This window comes from Oryzias melastigma, linkage group LG23 (assembly GCF_002922805.2).
Source record: "Oryzias melastigma strain HK-1 linkage group LG23, ASM292280v2, whole genome shotgun sequence".
Taxonomy (NCBI): Eukaryota; Metazoa; Chordata; class Actinopteri; order Beloniformes; family Adrianichthyidae; genus Oryzias; species Oryzias melastigma.
This window is the reverse complement of record NC_050534.1, coordinates 13,811,794-13,828,732: the sequence shown is the minus strand read 5'-3', so window position 1 is coordinate 13,828,732 and position 16,939 is coordinate 13,811,794. Positions and strand designations below refer to the sequence as shown.

Sequence of the window (16,939 nt, the reverse complement as noted above, 5' to 3'; positions counted from 1 at the left end):
TTTCTACTGAGCTGCAAAAAAAATGTCATAAAAATGGCACCGGCTTTTAGATTTTTGATAAGAACTGCATAATCAGAATTAAAAGACCAATAAAAGCAATAAAGAAATATATAGTTGGAATGGGAATTTAAATATGCATTATATGTGTTTTCTTCTCTGATGAGGGGCCGGGGTCGGTTTGTAGGCTAACAGAAAAAAATGTAACAATCACAGTCCAAATGCAAACATTTAAATAATTAATTTCTGTAATCTTCATATAAGGAAACTAATACTAAAACAGTTTTAAAACTAGATATATAGCAGTACCTGCAATAATGCTAGAGTGAATGCTGTAAGATGCTAGGGTTGACAGCTGAAGTTGCTGAAATTGATAATTAAATACACTGATGCTACTAGCTGAAAATGCTGAAGGTGATAGCTAGCTAAAATATTAGCAAAAGGCCAATGTATCCTAAAAAAATGAAGAAAAAAAATCGAAATTAGCCAAAACAGCCAGCATGTAGCTGAAATATTAGCTAAACTCCAAAATAGCCTTAAAAAAAAAGCTGGGAGAAAAGCCAAAATTTGCCAAAAACAACAGTTAAAATGTCTAAATTAGCCAAAACAGCTAACATGTAGCTGAAATATTAGCTAAACTCTAAAATAGCCTCAAAAAAACTGGGGGAAAAAGCCAAAATTAGCCAAAAACAACTGTTTAAATGTCTAATTTATCCAAAACAGCTAGCATAAGGCTAAAAATATTCGCTAAACTCCAAATTAGCCTAAAAAACGGGGAAAAAAACCCTAAATTAGCCAAAACAGCTAGCATGTAGCTGAAATATTAGCTAAACTCCAAAATAGCCCTAAAAAAACAGGGAAAAAGCTTAAATGTGCCTAAAACAACAGTTAAAATGTCTAATGTAGCCAAAACAGCTAACATGTAGCTGAAATATTAGCTAAACTCTAAAATAGCCTCAAAAAAACTGGGAAAAAAAGCCTAAATTAGCAAAAACAGCTAGCATGTAGCTGAAATATTAGTTAAACTCCAAAATAGCCTTAAAAGAACTGAGGGAAAAAGGCCATAATGTGCCTAAAACAACAATTAAAATGTCTAATGTAGCCAAAACAGCTAGCATAAGGCTAAAATATTTGCTAAACTCCAGATTAGCCTGTAAAACTGGGGAAAAAAAGCCTAAATTAGCAAAAACAGCTAGCATGTAGCTGAGATATTAGCTAAACTCCATAATAGCCTTACAAATCCTTGGTAAATGCAAAACAGTCACAAAAGCTAACATAAAGAGAGCTGATTATTTTAATAGCGGAATGAGCAAAATAGATTAAAAAGAGCTACGGACATCCAAAAAACGTACGGAAGAAAAATAACAATATTAGAGAAATAAATGAAAAGTTCATCACTATAAACACTATTAAACCATTAAACAGTCTATCTAGTTTGGGGACCCTTGATTTGAAGTATAGGCTAATGCTATATTCGTAGCAGGTTTTTTGTTGGATATTTCCTCTTTCATTTAACTTTTAGTCATAGAAATTGAGTAAAAGATAAAATAAAATGACTGTGTTCATGTAAGCTGTAATTGAAAGCTCAATTTCAGCCAAAATCTCAATCATGAAGTACCAGCAGAAGGTGGCTTAGACTTTTCTTTTAAGCATTTCTTTTTCCTCTGCAGCAATTCAGGAGTCCTGAGAAGTGGTCCGTCTTTCCTTACCGCCATGTTTGTGCAAATCCGTAACAACCCGATCGGTTTGATTTCACATAATCCTGGCACTTAAATCTCTTTGGTTTCCTTGTACTTCGTTTTCTCGATAATTAATTCCCCTTTCTTTTAATCTTTCTTGTGTGGAAAGAGTCTCCTGGGCAAGTTTGGTACTTTATCGTCCACTCTGATCGAGAAAAAAGTGCTTAGGTTGCAGTTTTCAGATCAAAGGCATTTCAAAGAGAAGTGTAGGTATGGACTTTTACATAATCCATGCAATTTGTGGAATTATATTCAAATATGAAATCTTATGATCAACAAACGGATCATTGTTAAATAAAGAAGCTCCTAGAAATGGATTTAGTGATGTACTCACACATTGAAGAGGTTGAGGCCGATGCGGTAAAGGCGTTTTCTCATCACGTCCGTGGACAGCGTGGGGGATTTACAGCTGGCGGGGTTCTCACAGTGGTATCGTGGCAGGCTGAGGATCATGGCCTGCAGGGCCTCCTTGGACGATGCTTCCGACGTGGAGCGCGCCTCGGTGGACGTGCTGCTGCTGCTCATCTGCTCGGAGCTGTTGTCTGCCGTCTCGGAGCCGCATCTGTTGACGTCGAGCGGCTCCACAACAGGAGAGCTCCCTAACGGTACCGCCTCTTGAGGTGGAGGGGGGGGTTCGTTGGGCGGAGGTGGTGGCGGCGGTGGGATCTCCTCTAGGTCGTGAGGGGTGGCCATCTTATCCAGAGGGGTTAGGGGAGGTTGATCTCCGAGCTCCTCTTCACTAGGAGGTGGTGCAGGAAATTCTACATCCTGCTCCTCTGTCTCGGGTTCTGGGGGTGGCGGGGGCTCTTGGGGTGGTGGTGGGGGATCTATAGGTTCAGTTGGGGTCTCTGGAGGGGGTGGAGAGGGCTCTTGGAAGGAGCTCGGTGGGACAGACTCTGGTGTGGAGTTAGTTGTAATGGTGGTCGGGGCTCCAGTTTGTTGGCTTCCAAGAGTGACTGAGGTGGAGGACTCCACGACTGACGAAGAAACGCGAAAGTTCTGACTGTCAATTTGCACCGTCACATCCCGAAACGCCATCATCAGCTTGCTCGCACTTTTTGACAGGTCGTTTGGGTCCACCACACTCTGGGGAACGGTCGACTGTCCCACACTACCTCCTTCTCCTGCCGCTTTAGCAAAAGAGTCGGCGCTGAACTGGTAAGTCCCGCCCTCTTGCAGAGAACACATGGTCTTCAGGCTCCAGTTGCTGAGGGCATCGTCGATGGACTTGGCGAGGGACTGGACCTGCTCAGTGAAGGAGTCTTCCAGGTCGGTCAGGGTGCCACCAACCGTGGCAGGCAGAGATGGTGAGCGCACCAACGGGATGCCCGCCAAACTACAGCCTTCTGCCAGCGCCCGTTCAGCAGAGAAACCCTCCGTGTTTTGGACTCGGACCTTGCGCAGGGAGATCCGTCGGGGGAGACGACTCTCCAGGAGGGAATTGCGGATTTTCTCAAAGTTTTTGCTAAGCTGGTACTGGCGAAAGGCGGTCTGGATCTTGCAGGCGGCACGGCGGGAGATGAGGTGGCCACCGTACTTGTGCTCTAGCATTTCGATCTACGAGAGACAGGACAGAGAAGATACAGACAAGGAACGTTAAACTTTACTTTAAGATTTTCATGATTATGGATGGTGGAAGATTAATCAAAAGTTGCAGAAATGAGAAACGACTCTTTGTTGTAATATCTGTTATTCCCTGAAATATTTAGAGTATGTCTCCCACACACACATCGGCATTGAATTTCAACATAAAATAACTTTTGAACACAATATGACGAGTATAAAAAAAGGAGGCAAGAATTAGGTCTTTAATTAAAACTTTCTTTATTCTTTTTTTTTTCAAAAAGGTCTTTAATTACACGATGAAAAAAAGCCAGAAAGACTTCAACATAAATGTGAGTGCTGGCAATTTTTTATTTGAACTGCAAAAAAAAACTCATATTTGATTTTCCATATAGACTGCATTAGCTATTAATCTTGTCCTTTAGAAAAATGCTCTAAAGCAGTGGGATAGGGTAGAGATATAATACAACTGTGCTCATTTAGCTGTGACTCAAACCCTTGAAGAAAGTAAGTTTTCCCAGAAAAAAATCTGAGTCTGGCGATCTTTGGAAGTTCCCAGAATGAGCGTTTATCCTCTCAAGTGGGTCCAAGAACATTGAGTCTAAATCCACAACTACAGTTTTTCTGTTTTTAATTAGAAGGTTGAGATACCTAATTAATTTATTTAATTTATTTCTTTATTCAAACTGTTGTGAATCAGGAAAAAATACCATTGGATAAAAAGCTTGAGTATTTGTGTCAAACCTCTATTTTATATCACTTGTATTCAATATTTTTCACCATTTTTGTTGCACTGATAATGTAAAGTTGAGGTTGTGAAGGTGAGAGTGTAAACAGATGGATGATGGGAAGTAGGGGCAGGCTTACTCTGCATCAAAAGTCCCGCCCACAACTCGGAGGTGAATTTCTAATAAACTCCTGCCGCTCTACAGAAACTATGTCCTGGACAACAACAGGTTTTTTTTTTTATTTTTGCTAAAAACTATTAACTAATAACCATTAATGAAAGAGCACTGGGAACGCTTTAATAATATTTAAAGATAATTGGAGTGTGACTTTAAAGGGCCTATACTATGCAAAATTATTTTTTTGGGGTTTTAAGTGTATTATAATGTTCATTACTCAATACAAAAAACATCAAAACGGTATTTTGATTCATTCTGAATAATCCTCTAAAAACCTCCAAGTACTAGCCCCTCCCAACCCACAAAAACGAGTGGGTTCTCACGAGCTGATGTCACAAAGTGAGAACCGCCCCTTTCAGGAAGAGTCTGCCGTGCCAGAACCGCCCCCAAGGCTAACCAAAACACCCAATTACTGCCCGAAGTTAGCGGTGCTCAGCCACTAGCTTAGCTAGCTCACTCGCTAACCCTGAACATAGCATCGCTACAACCAGTGGAGTGTTAGCCGGGGCTTTTAAAGAAAGATTTACGATATGCATATCCATTTGAGCAAAAGTTTGGATATTGTTTGTTTTTGTGGGAGAAACGCCAACAAGATGCCGAGGCCAGCTATAGGATGATGTCATGAAAGCAGTGGAAGGCGGAGCCTCAGATATCGAGTCATCTTACTTCCGGGTAGGAAAAAAACGTACAAAAATAACTAATATTTCCTGAATAATTTGTTCTTTAGTGTTCAAAAGGTAATATATGATCATATAAATGGATATAGCTTACTCTGAAAGACGTAAGTAAAGCATGGTAAAGACCAGGGGTAGAGAACCCTGGTCCTCGAGAGCCGCCTTTCTGCGTGTTTTCCAATATACTCTGCTCTGACTTGTTCTTATTGGCTGGACACACCTGAACCAGTCCCTACTCATGACTGATTACCTGGTATACTGGCAACCATGCAGGAAGGTGGCTCTCGAGGACCAGGCATCCCTACCCCTGGTATAGGCCCTTTAAAACCTTGTTTCCATTGAGTGGTACGGTCCGATTTAGTTTAGAAGAGTTCAGGCGAATCACATGAGTGTTTCCAACTAAAGTTGGACTGCATGCGTGGTGTACCGATTGGGTAGCTTTGCATCATAGTCCTACAACTACTAGAAAAGCAAACAACAACAACAATGGAGGTCTGGTTTGCCCGGTTGGCTTTTGGTACTTCGTGTATAGAAAGTAATTAGTGTTGTTTGAGAAAAGATTGTGGGCTTTATTCTACTAATCAATGGGTTTTAACAGTAGCTCCACTCTAACGTCCAATCCCTTTTTCTATGGACCTACAACCAATGGAGACCCAAAAATGATACGGTTTGGTCCATTTTATAATGTTAACGCTCAAAATAGCTCAAAAATACCAGACTGCACATGCTGGTCTTCATCTCCTTCAGACTTTTTTGGCTAAGGCTCTTTTGTCATAGATGAACAGTCCTTCTACTTTTGAGTGACAACTAACTCCTCTCAATTTCTAATTTCCATTGACTTAAATCGGTGGTCAAAGTCACCCGGGAGGCACTTAAGGGCCCAGCTTAACGGGATGCAGCCCCCATCACTGTCATTGAGGAAACCAAATCACTCACAAAGCTCCTCGCAAAAGTGGAACGACACTGAAAATCCATCCTATCTGCTTCATTTACATTTCTCTGCAGTCTTTGTAAGCAAAGTGAAACGTAGCGCGAATATTAAGGATGTTCCTGAAAAGGACGGCGGTTTACAGCTTCACTGTATCTGTTGATGGAGACAGCAGCAACTGGAATGTGGGATTTTGGTCATTTTTACTTTGTATTTACAAACAGATATTCTTTCATATAGTCTGTAATCTGTGGTAAGACAGTTCTAGATAACTTTATTTATCACCAATGGAAAATTGAATGTAACCGATGTCTTTTTTTTGTATCCTTAATCAAAGTATTTAGGTCACGTTTTCTTCCCAGTTGGTATCAGATTTACTGTACTTTACTGCCCAAATGGAATTTCAGCAAATTGGGATAAGATAGATATCAAAGTAAAGGGAAGTACGCAGAGATGTAGAGCCTTTTAGCTGATAAAAATACTTTGAATCCTCTGAAAACTCTAGTTACCAATCATCTTTCATCAGACTAAAAGTAAGTTTAATGCAACACGTTGATAGAACAAATGTCTATGCATATCTCGGCTATGCCCATATTCACGCCCTAATCCTTAACAACTAAAAAAAAGACAGAGTCAACACATTCTCTTCGACAAGTCGTCACATATCGACGTTTGGGTAAAGACCCCTCAAGTCACTTTTTGGTGCTTTGGGTGTCCCCAATTTGACATTTTTTGCCGTGCTGGCTGTTTGTAAAATCAAGGGTCCGCAACCCGAAGGATGTGGGTACCAGATGCGAAACCGAACACGGACTGGTCTACAGGACTTGTCAAATTACCGGTACCCAAACCCAGTACTGGTACCCTAACCCGAAACCGGACGAGGTACCATATGAGGTACTGGACCCGGAACAGTACTAGACGTGTTACCGAACGCGGTACTGGACCCGAAACGGTAGCAGATGTGATACCAAATGTGGTACTGAACACGGTCCTGGACCTGAAACGGTACCAGATGCAGTACTGGACCCCAAACAGTACCAGATGCGGTACTGAACACGGTACCAGATGTGGTATTGGACTCGAAACTGTACCAGATGTGGTACTGAACGCAGTACCAAATGTGCTTCTGGACCCAAAACAGTACCAGGTGTGGTACTGGACCCAAAACGGTACCAGAAGAGGTACTGGACCAGAAACGGTAAAAGATGCGGTACTGAACACGGTACCAGATGTGGTATTGGACCCGAAACGGTACCAGATGTGGTACTGAAAGCACTACCAGATGTGCTTCTGGACCCAAAACAGTACCAGGTGTGGTACCGAACGCAGTACTGGACCCAAAACTGTACCAGACACGGTACTGGACCATAACGGTACTATATGTGGTACCGAACGCGGTATTGGATCTGAAACTGCACCAGATGTGGTACCGAACTCGGTACTGGACCCAAAACGGTACATGATGTGGTACCAAATGTGGTACTGAAAGCGGTACCTGATGTGCATCTGGACCCAAAACAGTACCAGATGTGGTACCGGACCCGAAATGTTACCAGATATGGTACCGAATGCAGTACTGGACCCAAAAGGATACCAGATGTGGTATCGGACGCGATACTGGACCCAAAGGTTACCGTACACAAACATGTACTGGGTAAGGGTACTGGTGCGCTCCATGTCCCAGTACTGAACCGGTTTCGGTTCGCAGCCCGGAGGTTGGGGACCTTTGACTTAATGGGAACAGCTGGCAAGTCAAAAAGCAACGAGTCTGGGTCACCCGAAACGTCAAAAAGGGGCGGATCCTTGACCAAACGTCAATATGTGACGACTTTGGAGTGAGAATGTGTTGATATAGTGAGGGACCATCTAGTACCTGGATTTTAAAAGTTGTTCGGACCTCATGTTTGCAACTTTTTTTTTTCTTAAAAGGCCGATTTGAAGTCACCAATTTTACGAAATGAAAATCTAATCTTTACAAACATTTTACGACGTCCGTTTATGAATCCACTCTGTTCTGATGGCGAAATTGTGAATAATTTGTTACTTTTTTTTTCACAAAAATTGTTCAAATGCAATGCATTGTGGTCTATTTAACCAATCTAGTGACTATCGATGTACACTAGTTTTTTTGCAAAGACTTCTGGGAAATTTCAAGATTCTGGATTTTGGGATTGTAGATTTAAACAAAACTATATAGTGAGCAGTTAAAGTATTCATATAGTCTGCTGCAGAAATGAGTTTCAAAATAAAATGAGTAAATTAAACGAACAGAGATGTTTTGACACTATCAAATACAATAAATTAGGAATTAAAAAAATGCTACTGTAAAATAATTAAAATTGTTTTTATTATAAATTAAGTGTTGTTATGAGTCCTATTTTTAATTGTATTTGTTTCTGTTCACTTTTAAGTAATGTTTTATTTTTGTAATAGTTTTTTTTAACAATGACACACCTGATCTGTGGATTTATTAGGATTTGATACAAAAAAATAAGCTCAAAACATAATTATTGTACGTACATTTTTGACTTTTATGTTCAAATTTCATCAGTTTAGTCTGTTTTGCATTAGTCGCAAAATACCTACAAAGCTATAAAAAATTAAGAATCTATTCAATTTTTTATTGGTATAAGTACAGCAAAAATGAATAAATTCACACTGACAAGAAGCAAAGGGGAGGATGAGAAACCGACGTTTACAAAGATGTTGTGAGACAAACAGCTACATCTGAGAATCTCCCCCAATTTGGCTCCTCAGTTGCTCTCATCACTCGTGCAGAGATTACGCCCAAAGACACAGCGAGTTAGTCGAGAGAACAGTGGTGGCTCCGCTCGGCTCCACCACACTCTCTAAATCAGTTTTGACAGGCAGATCAGCACCAAGCTAACCCTGTTCCTCTCTGAAAGAGGGAGGAAAACGACACTGTAGGACTAAGAAAAGCAACATTTCAGCACTCAGACATGAACACAAAGACAGTATGACAAAAATATGATGAAATGATGAGATGTATGAAAGAAAAAAATTATGTATGTTTACGCTTTTGGATATTTATTTAGCAAATCAAAGATTTCTTAGTTTTATTATTGCATATTTGCTTTTTTTATATACTAAAAAAGTGCAATATGTTAGTCTATAATGATTTTTTCATATTTTCATTTGTTTCCTTGTTTGGAGGCCAAACCGGTCTGTAATAAATGTAAACCCCACAACTTCCAAGCCTGGTTCTCCTTGTAGAGTTCTGACCTCTACATGTAATTACAAATCACAGCAGTCCTCCAGTATAGAACTGGACACTCTTATCAGAGCTTTTTATAGGCCCCTGCAGCACTTTAATTTATCTCGTTAAGTTAATCAGAAAAACTGTTGAGCAGTGGACGTCAAATACTGTCCTCTTTAATGATCTGCACTGAAACATCCTTGAATGAACAAACGGGTTTCTGTCAGTAAAACAGCAGAATCTGAAGATTTTACATATTGCTGAAGTGATGAGAAAAATGCAAAGTGATGCTCATTAGCTTTCAGATTCATGCGCGATGTTGCATGATTAAGGTGATGATTATGTAACAGTAAAGATATGTGACAGATACGGTGTTACAAACTGAGCACAATAACAGAAGGGATTGCATTTCATCGGGTGATTAAAACTTTCATTTAAATAAAAAAATAAGAAAAAAAATTCTCTTACAGTCTTACTAGAGTTAAAAAAAGTAATTATTAACTTAATATATTGAATATATTATAAATATATTATAATATATAAAATATATTGAAGAATATTATAATTAAATATATTGAAGAATATTAAATAAAATATGAAATGATAATAATTGAATAAAAATGTTAAATATTAAATTTAAAAAAATATCAAATAATATAAAAATATAAAATTACATCAAAGAAATCCAACCAAGATTTGGAAAAATAATTAGAAAAGTTGCATTACCTGCAATAATTGTAGTGTGAATACTTTTTGCTGAAAGTAGTCGAGGAAGATGATAAACCTTTAGCTGAAAATGGTGACGCAATTTACTGTAATTGCTAAAGGGATTTGTGAAAATGCAAGTTATTTGCAAATTTAAAAAAAAAATGCCTTAAAGACTGGACATTGTGTTAAGTAACTATGAAAGAGTACCGAAGTTGAACTAAATTTCTCAAAAATTTGTAGCAAAATTACTTAAAAATTTGAAATACATGTCAATTTTGCAAAAATATTTAGTGTGTTGCTTAAATATGAATAAATTAAAAAACAGCCTAAAACTCCTCAGTAAACTAAATTAGTCAAAAACAGTAGCCTGTTTCTAATATAGAAGCTAAACTCTAAATTACCGTAGTCAAAAATGTTAGCATGTTGCTAAAATATTAGTTAAATTCCAAATTAGCATAAAAAGCCTCAGTAGATGCCAAATTAGAAATTCCTTAGTAAACTGAATTATTTAAAAAAGTTAGCATGTTGCTAAAATAAGAGGTAAACTCCAAATTAGCCCAAAAAACTTTTGTGAATGCCAAATTATCCAAAAAGCTAGCTTGTTGCTTAAATACTAGCTAAACTCCAAAATAGCCTGAAATTCCTCAGTAAACTCAATAAGTCAAAACCGTTATCTTGTTAAAATGGAAGCTAAACTCTAAATTAGCCTATTAAACTTCAGTAGATAAAAAATTAGCCAAAAACATTAGTATGTTGCTAAAATATTAGCTAAACTTCAAATTTGCATAAAAAACCTCAGTAGATGCCAAAATAAAAATGCAGTAAGCTAAATTAGTCAAAAACATTAGCCTGTTTCTAATATAGAAGCTAACCTCCAAATTACCTTAAAAAACCTCAGTAGACAAATGAGTCAAAAACGTTAGCATGTTGCTACAATACAAGTTAAACTCTAAATTAGCATAAAAAAGCCTCAGTAGATGTAAAATTAGAGATTTATTATTTAACTAAATTAGTTAAAAACGTTAGCATGTTGCTAAAATATTAATTAAACTCCAAATTAGCCCATAAAACCCCAGTAGATAACAAGTTAGCCAAAAACAATAGCATGTTTCTAACATAAAAGCTAAACTCTAAATTAACCTAAAAAACAAAGTAGATAAATAATTAGCCAAAATCGTTAGCGTGTTGCTAAAAAGAAAAGCTAAACTCTAAATTAGCCTAAAAATCAAAGTAGGTAATTAATTAGCCAAAAACGTTAGCATGTTGCTAAAATATTAGGTACATTTTTTGAAAGTTATTATAAAAGATTAACCGATAGCCCATGAATTTATTTAAAGACTTGTTGCTAATCTAGAGACTTTCTCATTCAGTTCATATGGGGCATATTTTGCTCAATATTTCAAAAACTACAAAGTTATTGAATAACAAAAATACAAGCAGTAATGTCCTGAACAAGCTGAACGTGTGATTGAGTTTTACATGCTGAAAAACGTACGGAAAATAGAAGAGAATCACTATTGTAGTAATGCTTACTAACCATTCACACAATAATAAATATCTTTATTTCTGGTGTTTTTGGTGGAATAGAATACAAGGAAATAAACACTTTTATTTTGTAATTTTATTTTATTAATTACATGCACTCAACAGTAATTATTTAGGTTTGATGGGGTCTTGTTCTTATTGAGCGTTCATGTTTGCCGAGATAAATTCTCCAATCTCGAGGTTTTACCACAAGCAATCGAGGAATCACCTGGCAGATCCAATTACTCTGACATTGATCTGAAGCTGTGCCACCCCCCTCACACTACAACCCCACCTGTTCAGACAGAAGATCAATCTAACTGATCTGGTATCTCGAGCCTCGCTGACAGCGAGAAAGCCGAAAGCAGCGATTTTTCAGATGTGAGATTAAAAGTACGAGAGAACAGGTGAGAGGGAAACACCAAGAGGTTAAAACCTCGATTAGAGAACGATGATGGACTTAATCAAGACACAAGTGAAGGGAAATGGAGCTGACAGAGAGTGACACAGATGTCTTAGAAAGTTTGCTTTTATTGCATTTTAAACTAAAAGTTGAGGGTTGACATTTTATTTTGGTAAAATGGGTCCAGAAAATGTATATAAAACTACAAAATAAAAGCCTATTCCTAAATTATTATTATTATTTTTTAATATAAGTCGTAGATCCATAGAGAATAGTAATTTTTCTTTTTATTTATTTTGTTGCTGTGTCATAATTGATAATTAAAACAAGATAAACAAAGATTTCCATGAGTAACGCCAAGGAATTTAAAAAAATCAAAACATTTACAGGAAAAACGTTGTGAAAGTTGTGAGTTTTTAATAGAAAAACAAATGAGAAGAAAGTCATAACATTTGGAAAAAGTCGCAATTTTACAAAAATGAAGTCATGAAATATAAGAAGAGGTTGTAGTTTTACGAGAATAAAGAAGTGAAATTGTGAGAAAGCTGCCATGTTATGAAAATAAAGTCTTAAAATATGTGGAAAAAGTCAGAATTTTACAAGAGTAAAGTCGTACATTTATTAGAAAGTCACAATTTTACGAGGATAAAGATGAAAAATTAGGAGAAAAGCTCGAAATTTTAGGAGAGTAAAATTGTAAAATTATAAGAAAAGGGCAGAATTTTTGGAGAATAAAAAGTTTTATTTTGTGTATTTTAAATTTTAAGACAAAAACCCAATTTTACGAGTATAGTTGTAAAATACAAAAAAAAGAGGAAAATTCCATTTTTTTTTTTAAATTAAAATTGGTTGTGTAAGCCTCCATTCACAATATATGTCAATGCAGACATTTCTGGAGATTCTATGAGGCTTTAGTTTATCACTGGAATCCATATATAATTATGCCTTTGGTTCTTAGCTTTTATTCCATGTAAATGTATGAATTTAATTTTGTAAATTGTAATTCTATGAAATCACAACTTTATCATTGCACAATTTTGACTTTTTTATCTTTTTTTTATTTTTGTCGTGTCCTTAATACTTCATAAACTCTAGTTTTTACTTAGTCTAAAACACAGGTCTGCAACATGCAGTTCTAGAGCCACATGTGGCTCTTTTATCTTTCCATGGTGGCTCTCTGCCTGAAGAAAAATAAAATGCTAGCAAAATTTTCAGTTTTTTTATTATTTTTGTAATTTAGTTTAATAAGGAGTTTAGGCTACTTTTGAGTTTAGCTAATAATTAGGAAACAGGTTCGCTTTTTTATACTGAGTTTTTTATGCTAATTTGGAGTTTAGCTAAAAATTTAGCAATAAGCTAAAGTTATGGCTAATTCGTTATCCACTGAGATTTTTTAGGCTAATTTAGAGTTTAGCTTCTATTTCAGGAACAGGCTAACGTTTTTGATTAGTTTATTGAGGAATTTTAGTCTATATTGGAGTTTAGCTAATAAATGTGCTAGCTTTTTGGCTAATTTAGCATCTACTGAGGTTCATGCTAATGTGAAGTTTAGCTAATATTTTAGCAGCATGCTAACGTTTTTGGCTAATTTGTTATCTACTCAAGTTTTATAGGCTAATTTAGTGTTTAGCTACTATTTTAGGAACAGGCTAACATTTTTGACTAATTTAGTTTACTGTGGAATTTTAGTCTATTTTTGAGTTTAGCTAGAAATTAAGCTACAAGCTAGCTTTTTTGGCTAATTCGGCATCTACTAGGGTAAAAGGTAAACATGAGGAAAAAAAAAATCACATTTTGACAGATGCTAGTTTCTTTTTATATTTTGGTTTTGATTGTGCCAAAAAATATAAATAATTCATATTTATTTAATGATAATGAATTATCCAAATTTCCTAAAGTAAATCTATGCCACTCCCTCTAGGTTTTAATCAGTAGAAAATTAGTCCAGATGATTCTTTTACTGTTAAAGGTTGCCGACCCCTGATCTAAATTAGTTTTAAAAGAGAATAATACATATTTAACATATTTAACACAGAGAAACTTTGTCGATATGTGAGTAGGTTACAGACTACATGTATTTATTAAAATATGATAAATTTAAGTCCAAAACTGTCCTATAAATCACATTTAAAAAATATTCAAAATCATGATAACTTTACTGATTACATAAACATCACATCAACAGGATCGTTGGTCCCCTGCTGCCTTACCTGCTCAGAGTCCCACAGACTGAAGGATGTTTTTTAGACAGAGGATGAGGGAAATGGACTGATGGCTCTTGAAATGGAGATAGTGATGTAATGCAGACATGAGGAGGATGTCTGGGGACCTGATGAAAGGCATGACAAGTTGACAGACGTGTGAACGTGGAAGAACAGAGACCCAGTCTTTGAAGACACACCAGCGTCAGGTAAACATTCGTAATAAAATGAGCACAAATAGGACGTGGGAACATTTATTTTCCATAGTAAAAACGCCTTTTTCTGATCCAATCAATACGGGAAACCAAAAAAAAATTGAGAAATAAAATGTTTGTTTTTGGTGAAACACAAAACCAGGTGAGTATGACGGTGAAGTGATGATATGATAATGAAAACAACCGTTTTAATTGTCCATAAATGCCAGCAAAAGCAGCAAAAAATGTCCAAAAATAAAAGTTCTACTTCTCAAACACCACAAACATGTCAGACCACAAAACAAACGCACAATACAAACAAGCTAAGTTAATGCCTCCTTCGCCCCTCCCCCATCTTGCCCAAGCAACATCAACCCCTCCCCCACCATCTCCCATCCCCCACACAGCCCTACCTGCTTATTTTTGAGGTCAAGCGAGAGCTCATAGTCAGAGGTGGCGGAGTGCGAGCCGGCCCCATTGCGCTGCACCCTCAAGGGCGAGGCCGTGTGGTGTAGACTGGCTCTCCTCCCTGCGCCACCTCCTTTAGCTCCGCCCCCTTCCTCGTCCTCTTCTGCCTGTGCTGCCTCGCCCTCACCGCCCTGGCTCTTCACCTCCTCTTCCTCCTCTCCCTCTTGTTTTGCTCCCGGTTCCACGTCTGACTTCTCACTGTGCGTCTCCGCTTCTGCGTCCTCCTGCTCCCCGCCGGGTAACGGGTCTGCGGGGGCGTCCGGGGGCGTCTCCTCCTCCACCGCGGGCTCAACTTGCGGCTCGGGCTGCGGCTGCTCTGGCTCTGACTGGGGTTTGGCCTGCGGCTCTGGCTGCGACTGCGCAGACTGACTTTGCGGTTGGGGCTCTTGCTTCGGTTGCTCGGGCAGCGGCTGCGGTTCGGGCTCTGGCTCAGATTGGGCCTCACTCTGCGGCTCCCCCTCACCTCCCTTCCCTTCCTCCCCCATAGACGAGTCTGGAGAAAGTTCATCGCTGCAGAAAGGAGGAGAAAACGCAGAGTGAGGTGGCTGCAGCATCCGTGACCTCTTCTTCAGGCAGCCTGGGTCAGTGGTAAGAAGGTGACCTTCTTTTTTTTTTTTTTTTTTTTTAATTCTGTGTGCATCAACATTCACTCTGCTAGCAGCTGTTTGCAGGATCAGCCATCTGTCCATGAAAGTCTTTCTGGACTCGAATAGACAGAAATAAAACAGCCAGATCGTGGGAAGAAAGCATCAAGTGGTTATTTGTTACAAGAAAACCCAAAAATAAAAAAAATAAAAAAATAGTAAAAAAAAATAAAAATAAGGCAATAGTGACACACTCCCACACAAACAGAAACACAGGGAACAGTCATGCAGCTAATACAAATATGCCTCTATGCCTTTTAGACAGACAAGTGGTAGACAGGTGTGAAACTGTGCACTTGTGTGTCCGTGTAAAAAGTGGCAGGAAAGCTCTCTTTACGGCGTTAAAAGTGTATCAGAAAAGTGTGGTATGCATGTGGATTTATCAAAGCTTCCGAGACATCAACCCCCGGCTGTCTCTGAACTGTTTGGGAGCGTCTTGATCTGGCTGACAGCATCTTTTGGAGCTCTCTTTAACTCCCACTTCCTAGCTGAATATGAGTGCCAGTCAGCAGTCATGTTAGCACATCTGTAAAGCGGTACTTTAAGTATGCGTAATCAAAACAGCAAAAATGTTACATTTTGCTCATTATAAACTATTTATGTTAATTTAATATGCAATATATATATTTTTAATCTTCTACACTAATTTCTACCTTTTTTCTTTCTTTTCTCTCCATCTTAAATACTTTTTCACCTACTACAGACTACTTAAGTTTCCAGAAAATGAGTGAGTACATTGTTAGCCTTTTTTTTGGTGCTCTACATGGAGGTTAAAGGTCACTTCACTGTGGAGTATCGCCCAGAATTTCCAGAATCGATTTGATTCAGATGTTTTTCCATTTCTTCAATCCACTCATTTTAGTTTGATTCAATTCACGTTTAGAAAAAACACGTGTTTTGAAGATTTTTATATTAATCTGAGATAGTTCACATGCAGTAACATTTATTAGAGAAATTGTAATGAGATTGTTAATAGCATACAGTGTTACATGGATTCTCAAACGGAGAAGCTCCAACAATTGTTCTGCTTCTCCTGGAGGGCGTTTCAGTTTGGCCACTAGGTGGCGATCGCGCTATAGCGTTGCACCTTATTCCAGAAGAAGAAGAAAGTATGAGCAAAAAAACTGTGCTTTAGATCACAAATGGTTACTTTAAAAAATATTTCCTTAAAAGAGTTTCTGTGAGTTTACAAAGATGTTCATTTAGTCACTAAGGTTTATTTAGGTCGACCAAGCGTTAGCATTAGCCGTCCTATGAGAAATCCCATTATATGTTAGCATCAAGTTAGCGAACTTTAGCTTTATGCATTAGATAAATCTCTACTTTTATGGATCAATTATGGATCTACTAATCTTAGATCAATTCAGATCGATTAATCCTTTTTAATCAACTTTCTGAGACTGCTTTTATCACGATAACAAATAGCATCCATTTGAAGTGCAAAATCTCTACTTTATGCTGCCTTCATGCTGATTTGCTGCTGGATGCTTGTCCAAATTGTGTTTAGAAACTTAACTCTCCAGACGGATGTGGGAGGAGCTAAAGCTTTTAGCTTCATCGCTACATGGAATCATTGACTGTATAGTGTTCCCCCGCGTATTCGCGATTCTTTAATTGCGTTTCTACGTACTACGATGAGGGAATTCCCCAGTAGGGGAGTGGATAAGAAAAGCAGACTGGCCCAAGAAGGTACTTTGTTAAAACTTTAGTTGTGTCCGAATTCCTTCACTACTCACCACTTTGTGTCTTACATGATGCGTTTGTCATTTTCTAG

At 37.9% G+C, this 16,939-nt stretch overlaps 1 protein-coding gene across 2 annotated transcripts in view; it reads right to left on the bottom strand.

Annotated features, from left to right (window-relative positions):
• Positions 1–16,939, bottom strand: part of iqsec3a (IQ motif and Sec7 domain ArfGEF 3a) — a 123,834-nt gene that overhangs the window by 48,709 nt on the left and 58,186 nt on the right. For both annotated transcript variants that reach the window (XM_024282370.2, XM_024282378.2), the window contains exons 3-4: positions 14,467–15,031; positions 2,071–3,293 (exon numbers count right to left, since the gene is read on the bottom strand). In XM_024282370.2, the coding sequence (XP_024138138.1) occupies positions 2,071–3,293; positions 14,467–15,031 (1,788 nt within the window). The remainder of the gene's footprint in view (positions 1–2,070; positions 3,294–14,466; positions 15,032–16,939) is intronic.